At 31.9% G+C, this 9710-nt stretch overlaps 1 protein-coding gene across 2 annotated transcripts in view; it reads right to left on the minus strand.

Annotated features, from left to right (window-relative positions):
• Nucleotides 1-7739, minus strand: part of LOC127734448 (uncharacterized) — a 29009-nt gene extending 21270 nt beyond the window's left edge. The window contains exons 1-6 of one of the 2 annotated variants that reach the window (XM_052244313.1): nt 7698-7739; nt 6870-6934; nt 5195-5271; nt 3828-3868; nt 492-1920; nt 59-129 (exon numbers count right to left, since the gene is read on the minus strand). In XM_052244313.1, the coding sequence (XP_052100273.1) occupies nt 59-129; nt 492-1920; nt 3828-3868; nt 5195-5271; nt 6870-6887 (1636 nt within the window). In that variant the 5' untranslated portion in view covers nt 6888-6934; nt 7698-7739. Of the gene's footprint in view, nt 1-58; nt 130-491; nt 1921-3827; nt 3869-5194; nt 5272-6869; nt 6935-7693 lie in introns of both variants that reach the window. The other variant, XM_052244314.1, reaches the window with a different exon arrangement.
• Nucleotides 7740-9710: the final 1971 nt, after the last annotated feature.

Genomic DNA, 9710 nt, shown 5'->3' on the forward strand with positions numbered 1-9710 from the left:
GGTGGATAGTTGTCTCATTGACAATCATACCACATCTCCTAATTCTTATCTTACATACTATATCCGAATTCTTGATCAGCAAAATCGTGCAGTTGACTCATTTGTGACAGTCTATTCGTATCTGGCTTTCTGTAAAATGTAAAATACTGACACATAATACTAATTATTTTTTTCACTGTTGTTTGTGTGTTTTAACCCAAAATGAATCGGATTTTATTATGTTGTTTGGTACAGTAGGCACATATGTACTTTATTACTTTTTTTGAATCATCCAATGAGCATAGACACTTGTTTTTCATTAGTATTCCAGTTACACTGCTTTTTTTTATCTGGCATCAACATGTAGAATTTAGAAATATCTACTGACTGAATTAATTGTCATTTAATCTTTAATGAGTTACATATAAAATATATTTTTATGACTCACGTTTTCACCAATATACGTGTATAATGTATAAGAATATATTTCATTATTCAATAACTCTACACACCTTCTGGTTGGGTGACTTTTATTCTTTATATTAGGTGATGGAGGCGAATCCTCTTGAAGCTGTTTATCTGATTGCACGTTATGTCCAAATTCAAAACATGTTTCTTTGTTATGATATGCCACGCGGTTATCAGAACTCATTGCTGAACGTTTTTGCTTATATCCGAAATCATTTTTGCATACTCTATTTACAGAACTCGGTGAATCCTTATCTTTTGTCTTTGTTTTTACTGTTCTAACATATCCGGAATTCTTCAATCTTGACATATTATCAGGTAGTGGCTGATTTGGAAGCATGTTTGTATCTATTTGAACTGATTCATCGTTGTGTATATTCGAATCTGCATAAGCTGTGCCCAAGGAAACATTTATGTTGTTATCATTGCTCTCAGTATCGTGAATATTCTCCTTATGCTGTGTTTCCTCAACGAAAAAGTCGTCTTCTTTATTAGTGTCTAAATTATTGGATCTATGATAAGCCACACGGTTATCAGAACTCATTGCTGAACGTTTTTGCTTATATCCGGAATCATGTTTGCGTACTCTGTTTACATGACTAGGTGAAATTTTATCCTCTGTCTTTATTGTAGCTGTTCCAACATCTAAGGAATTCTTCATTTTTGACAGATTTTCAGCTAACTGCTGATTTTGATGCATATTTGTTTCTATTGGAACTAATTCATTGTTCTTTTTATTCGAATCTGCACAAGCTGTGTCCAAGGAAACATTAATGTTGTTATCATTGCTCTCTGAATCGTGTATTCTCTCCTTATGTTGTGTTTCCTCAACAGAAAAGCTGTCTTTGGTGTCTGTAGTATTGGTCTTATCTATTTGTGCTTCGTTAGATGAGACATTGTCTTTTCTGCCTTTTCTATCTGAATAATTTATTCTGTTAACTGTTTCTGCAAAGCTGTCTTTGGTGTCTGTTTTATTGGTCCTACCTATTTCTGCTTCGTTAGATGAGAAATGTTTTTTTCTGTCTTTTCTGTCTGAATTATTTATTCTGTTAACTGCTTGTGCAAAGTTATCTTTGTTGTCCAAATAATTTTTTCTTCCATCTGGTTGTTTTTCCACAGACGAAATATGACTAAAAATTCCACATTCAAAATTACCATTTGTAGATTCAGTATGCTTCCCAGAAATGCCATCGTCAAGAAGGTCGTTGTCTTCATTAGTATTTTGCGAATTTTCCAGATGCCCACTTTGTTCGTTCGGTGTAACTGTAGCAGTTTTTCGTAAATGGCACCTCTGATCAGTTGTCTCCTCTACTTGTGACTTGGTGTTACATGTATATCGTTTAAGTTTTTTAATGTCAATCGTAAGCTCACCAACTCTCGACAGCAATGTAACCACCATGTTCGTGACTTCTTTTAACGTACTGTAATGCTTTCCATATTTGTCTTCTAAATCCCGTATAATCTCGTCCAGTTCTAAATTAGATATGTGTTAAGGTGAAGAAATATCATAGTATAATAATATAAAATACTAAATGCTAACATTGGTAAACAGTTTTTAATTGAAAAAATAAAGGGTACATATAAATTACGTATTACGGTTACGTTCAATGATGGGTGTTTTTTTTTTTAATTTGAGGCTCTGCATATTAATCAATTTCAGCAGATGACTGATGCTTAAGCATAGAGGTCAATAAATCAGTATGGCTTTTAAATCATTTTCATTAAATATTTAAATATTTTGATTATTTGGTAGTATTGATTTTTCCAAGCTTACTTTTCGCTATAAACTTTTGTTTCATAAAAAAAAATGACCAACGTAGATACAAATATTTTGTTTTATAATAAATCATGTTTTGTAAACAAACATTCAAACAAAACAAATTCTCTAAAATTTACATCTTTAAGATGCTTGAATTTTTTTAATTGACTACATATTTGTTACATTTGAGGAAATGTTTTTAACACACTATCGGCAATCCTTTTGGAACAAATTATACCGTGGCCCTTTTCTTGACGATTTGTTCCTTTCTTCATATGAGCAAACTTCATACAGGGGCTTCTCGGAAGAACAAAAAGAAACTATCATCATCTTTTTAGTTCACGTTCTGCTATAAAGATGATGTCCATGAACTAAATTATTCAAATTTTGGAGACTATGTTGAACTCATATATCTAATCGAAATTGAAATAAAGGATACCACAGATACAATTAAGTCTGCCTCATATCTCGACTAACATCTAGAAATTGACAATAAGGGTCGTTCTTTTATTGAGGGTCGGGTCAGAATATATATTTACGACATTTTCAGATATCCAATTGTGAACTTTCCATTTCTATGTAGCAACATTCCAACAGCATCTGTGTATGAAGTATATATCTCCAAGTTGATACGAATTTCAACCGCTTGTGTTTCCTAACATGATTTACTTAATAGAGGATTGCTGCTTATAAGAAAGCTATTGAACCTATGGTTCTAATGCTTTAGTTAAAGTTATCACCAAGCAGATTTTAGGACGCTATCCTCAGTTGGTTGACCGTTATGAATATCTGTGTCGCACACGACCACGGATGTGTTCCAATTGTCGTAGCCACATTCCTGTCCACTTTTCCTCGATTGTAACATCATCGAATGTGACTTAACACCGAATTTGAACTGACCATTAGCAACACGATGGGGGTGACATGTGGGGCAAGATCTGCTAATCCTTCCGGAGAACATAAGAACATCCAATAGTAAGGTTAGTGTTGCTCATACTCTGGTTTTCAGTGTTATACTTTATGTTTTTTTTATTTTTAAAGGTCTATGTTGATTCTATGGTAAGTCTTGTCTATCCTTTGTCTTTAAAAACGTGTTTCAGTTTCAAAATTTCACATCCGGTCAAGTTTTAGGGTTAAAATATTTACGCGACCTATGGCTTACTAATTTGGTGATGCAAAAGTGTTTGATAAGAGACCAGTACACCATTGCGTGATACCTGATCACTTGATATACTTTAGACGAGTAACACGAAGAATGCCTTGTGTGGTGCAGGATCTGCTTACCCTTCTGAAACACCCGAGATCATCCCCGATTTTTGGTAGGGTTCGTGTTGCTCAGTCTTTACTTTTTTATGTAGTGTTTTGACGACTGCTGTTTGTCTATTTGTCGTTTTTCGTTTTTGCTATGATTCTGTGTCTCTTTTCGACTTATGCGATTACTTACCGCCTCTTTATTCATTTGATTTCTTTTAAAAAAAATCATTTCATCCATTTTCGTGATATTTGAAATAACATGAGTTACTGTTAATATAAAATATGAAAATAAATATCCACTCGTATGTTTGTTTTTATAGGAAACTGTTTTGTCTAAGTATATATATATACCATTTTGCAAACTTACTCTCAAACTGCTTTTTAACAAGGTTATGAAACGTATCTTCGCTATAAATGAAAAGAAAATAGTACTATAGCATTCTTAATAAACATTTGAATATAATAAGCATTTGTTTCCATAAATATATTTATAAAATTATCTGAAAAAAAATGTGTTGCTGGTTACAACTTAGAATTGTTGATACGAACTAAGAATAACAGTTTCTTCATTTAGACAGCTAATAACCAATGCAAAGAAAAAACAATTAAAGAGTTTTTATTTCCAATAGACTCAAATGTCAATTTCTTTTATAAACTTTTTGGCAAATGACAAACTTAAAAGACAAAGTATTTTAACATACATGAACATATATATAAATATATATACTTTTTCACTTTTTTTGGTCTTTTGGAAAATGTTGTTTGTGCTGTATTTAGACCCCTCTACCAAGAAATGTGTTTTGCATGCACACGTATAAAAATTGCGGTTTTTATCCAACGCAATCATAGGTTTGAACGTTGTTTTCAATTTAGACTTATTTATATATATGTTTGAACGTTGTTTTCAATTTAGACTTATTTATATATATATATAAATAAGTCTAAATTGAAAACAACGTTCAAACCTATGATTGTGTTGGATAAAAACCGCAATTTTTATAATTTTTATACGTGTGCATGTAAAACAAATTTCGTGGTAGAGGGGTCTAAATACAGCACAAACAACAATTTCAAAAGACCAAAAAAAGTGAAAAAGTTTATTTTAACAAAACGCATTTGACTAACAGGTCGAACAACTGATGTTCTTAAACCCTGCTGACTGCCATTGGCGATTGCCAAATAAATTGATCACCAGATCTAACAAAATGGATCTTAATACTAATTTAATACCAAACAGAAAACAATAAACTTGTGGAAAAGATGGTATACCACAAACATGAGGTGCAAAAATATGTACACCATATCCGGATTTCGACAATTAATGTCTCTTCAGTGATGTTAGGGATCGAAACGGTATTTGGAAGGCCATATAATTTACCTCAATATATATATATATATATATATATAAGTACGTCTGAACCAGTGACGACTCTACAACAGATTTTATCCATCGGATCACCAGCAGTGATGGTGATACAAGACTGAAAATCTATTTTGTATATATAATTCGTCTAAACAGCCCAACAATGTTAGATCTGTAAATTTGCGGAAGCAAATTTTTTGTTCTTCCCAGGCCGGGATTCGAACTCATGCTACTGAGATATCGTGGCACCAAATATATATATATATATAGGTAAGGATGTTTTCATTAATTGGAACAGGTATCTTTGAAATAGCTAACTTAGAGAGTTGTCTCATTGGCAATCATACCACATGAACTTATTTTTATATTACCTGTTCGTGTGTACTTTTTCCCATATTTTTCTTTGTGTCTGTTTCAGTTCCTGTATTGCATGATTAATTGTGGAAAGCTACAATTAAATAAAAAAATTAAAAAATTAAATATAAAGTGAAGGTTGATTATATCGTGATTTTACATTCGAAATCAATCACAAATTAATTCATATTTTTCATCTTTTTCACTTTTCCTCCTGTAAACATAAGTGAAATGAACATAGTGAGAAAGCAATCCAATAACACAGTAATAACATTTCATATATGTTTTATAAGATTCCGCAATTTTGATTGGTAGACAACAATCGCGAGATATTCCAAATTACTATTTTATTTCACAATAACATGCAACATCTATGACTACACATGCTCTACATAACAACATTACAACATTACAGAGGAACACAAACTAAAAGTTATTTTATTGTTGTAAAATAAAAATGTACTTATAAGAATCGAAAGCTTCTTTCTATAATGGTATAGGGTTATAAAATACAAAATGTGCTTCAGTCAACGCTTTCACCCTTCAATAAATTTCAATAAATTTACGAAAAGAAGCATTCAATTCTAAAATTGAATCAAAACCATGCACACGATAGCAGGTCACGGCTTTAATCGACACGAGTTATATAGAAGTTGTTAGTGAATTCTACCGAGACTACCATAGATCTGCTAAATACGATTTAAGAAATAAAAAAATAACTGACACAGATCCTGGCTTGGGACATGTCAATCATCATGTAGATGTCTTAACTTGTAATGTTGTGAGTACAAAACCATCTGTTCTATCTAGATCAGTGGAAAACTAAAATTTACATAGTAAACTTATAGTAAAATTCTTTCCCAAAAAGCACTTGAACAATTATAGTATTTGTAGTAAAAACAATCAAAACATAGCTTTATTATAAAACAATTCTTCAACCTGTTTGTTTTGTTAAATATTTCTTTAAAAAGATGGATGTGAAAAATCATTTTTATTGTATTGATGAAAACTAAGTCGAACGCCTCCAAAAAGTTTATAATTCGTAACAAAGAAGATAAAGTTTCGGTCATTTTTTAAGACATTCATATAACTCACGTCAACCCATTTCATACTGTAAATAGATGTTTATTTATACAGATAAAGGTATACGCATAAATCGTAAATGACCTCAACTTGTGTGTTTTATATTTCAACTTATTTCCATTGATGTGTACTTTCATCTCAAGAAACTCTTACAGTAAAAGCTGTCGATATGTGCTGTTCCTCTATTCTTATTTTCCACAAATAAGAATACTCACTCTCAAAAAAAAATTTGAGACAATGTATGGTTATTCTATAAGAGAGGAAACTGTAAAAGAATAGATGCAACACTGAACCAGCTGGGCTATGCACCATAAAAATATATGTGGGTAGAAATGGAAACATGTAATTTTTTTGTGTAAAACTGGATGCCAGGGCTTAGTAGAAGCCTTATGATAAGTGACTTGTCCACTCGTTGCTGAGACGTGTTCATCTACGAAATGTCTTCAGTGGAAGTTTGAACACGTAGAAGGTTTAATAATATGATTTAAATTTGCTTTCAAGTACTCTCTCCAGTAAAAAAAGGATCTGGTGTATATTTATTTTAATTGATAAAAAGACATGGCAAAATGAAGACACACATCTGATGAAACTAGCAATTTAGTAAATTACCTTTGCGTCAATATCCATCAGCAGGATAGAATTTTACTCATGGAAGTCATTGTAGTATCCGCCACCTTTAAATTTGAAATATATATATATATATATATGATTGTATAAACATGTTTATAGTTGAACTTTTATTAAGATCTGTTATTTCAATATGTAGGCCATTCAACATTTTCTCTTTAGAAATAATCTTTCTTTAAATTGTATAAGCTTATATCTAGCTCCTAGTAAATTATATGTAAATTTGTTTGTGATGGTCTGTTAGTGAATATGAAGAAAATGCATTACATGAATAATAACAACAAACGTAAGGCGGTATTTAAGCATGGACAAGTTTCGTTTTCCCACTAAAATTCATAATTTATAGGAGGCAGGACATGCCTGGCACTCGAAAAGGCATTTTTAGTAACACGGTGTGTTATGTATAATGAAACCGAATTTGGGAAGTTAAAACTTCATTGCTCACAATGATAACAATATATTTTATTTATATATCAAAACCAAACTTTGAAAGGGGTCATAATTTATTAGAATATGCTTGTGATCATATGAAAAGAAAACGCATTCATGTACATACATTTCTAGAAAGAAGTATGTATACTTTCATTACTCATACAAAACAATAAGGATGTGCGTACAAAACTTGTGACATGCAAAATGGCATCTTATTTTTAACAGAACCGAAAGCAAAACCTTTAATCATGTTAATTTACTACTAAAAATATAAAAATTCTGAATATGTCAACAGATGATCAAAATAGCAATGTATCATAGCAATAGGTCACTCAATTACACAATATTTAGTATAAAGGTATACTTGGACATACTTACATTCCTTGTGTGTTCTTTAAATAGGAAGTAATACTTGCTGGTTTTCCAATTACTATTTTTAACTCATCTACTTTTACAGTGTTGTCGTCCTTGTATTTTTAAAAGCATATACAAAACGCACAGGCAGTTTTCTCTGAAAATAATTTACCTATATACTTAATATAACTAAATTATATAAGTAAAAAACGTTCACTGAGAGACACAACTACCTGTGACATAACGGTTTTGTTTTTGTGATTTTAATGGGGTTTATAAAATTGAATGAAATGTCCTATAAAGTTCATAATATTTATCCCAAATGGGTCAAAATTTCAACACTGCTTACAATTAAAGAATGTGTAAGCATCTCCGTTAATTAGCCAAATTGTGCAACTTAATTAGCTCTTCACACTCAAAAAATTAACATACACCTTAAACACAAAATACCCCCATACAAACCAACATTATCTTTGGCAGCTCCTTCTTAATTTTCAACATTGGGCCAAAATGAAACGTGTCGCGTTACTGTATGCACACTCATTCTTTTTCTCAAACACCAGCTCGAACATATTTTAAGAAAGAATTTATAGTGTATGCAAAGTTATGGCTCTGGTTGATCCTGTTTCGGCATGGGAAGTTCGAATTTGCCAATTTTCAAGTTCGATCGATAGACTATTTCCTGTTTTTGTCCTTTTTCATAGGGCAGATTAACGGACTGCCAAATATCATCTTATCGATCGTATAAGCCTCTTTTTTGTTGGTCAAGACAGGACCCAAAAAAAATGCAATTTTTCGAATTCGGACTTTTTGTAAATTCTGGCTTGCCGAAGAGTAACAATTCGACAGATGAACAGTCCAAACATTTGGCAAAATGTGGACTCTCAGTTCTCTGCCTCGAGCGTTTATCATCGTGTTATCAACAATGTACCATGGCGGATCAACGGATCTCAAGGAGGCACTTCAACCTTTTTGTCCTAGGGGTGATCAGCTGAGAGATTGATTACCCCCACCCTATTCATATAATTTGAATGACACAAAAACGTACCCTTTTATATATTTTTTTTCCCAAATAAAACGACCTAGCATTACGCTTACGCTATTTCATGGAGATAAGTAGACTTGAAAAATAGCTAATGCAATTCCAACTGTAATTTTAATCGCATCAGAGAAAACAATCGACATCTGATTAGTTTCAGCTACTTATGATTCAATCAACAACCGTGTCATATATTGCATCTTAATGTCTCGACCTTATCATTTATAATGAAATTTGGAAAAAAATACCTATTCCAGTGGCTCATCTCTACCATCCATTACATAGTGAGTGCCCCGGGGTCTTAATACAAACATAGATTCATTAGTCTTTGTTGTCGATGAAGACACAATTATTATTATGTATACTTGACTGCTTCGATCTCTTGACAGAGTTGGTATAAAATGTGACATAAATACCTTAAAATACAATATGTTCAAATTTATAAATATATATATTTTTTTTTTTCGTTTTCGGCATCGATGACAGAATGTGTACCTAGAGGAGTTCAGAGGTCGAACACTATATACGGTCTCAAAAGACAGCTTCACATAGAAGCTTTCAAGACCATTGCATTGTCAAGTACAACTGATGAAGACCTTGTTAAACAAAGCTTAAGGCCACTGGTCCAAGTCATACAGCATGTATTTTTGTTTTAGTACTTTTGAGCTTATATATAAAGCTACAAATTGTGACGGGGATACTACTTACAATTCAGGTGCAACGTGAAGGATAAAATGCGAGAAAGAAAATATTATTTAAAAAATGAAATTGTAGACAACCAAAATCAAAATACAAAAAGCAGAGTTTCAGAATAGATATGTCCGGTGAAGGTGCTGAACAACTTTATCAAGATGCACAATTGAAGATAAGAGAAAATGTAGTGGAACATTTAAGTACCACTCTTACTTAATGCCGTTTTGGACATTATCATCAATGAAATATAACTCCAATAAGATTATGTTGTGATCTAATAAGAATATTTTTATAAACATTAAATG

This window comes from Mytilus californianus, unplaced genomic scaffold, assembly GCF_021869535.1.
Source record: "Mytilus californianus isolate M0D057914Y unplaced genomic scaffold, xbMytCali1.0.p SCAF_3, whole genome shotgun sequence".
Classification (NCBI taxonomy): domain Eukaryota; kingdom Metazoa; phylum Mollusca; class Bivalvia; order Mytilida; family Mytilidae; genus Mytilus; species Mytilus californianus.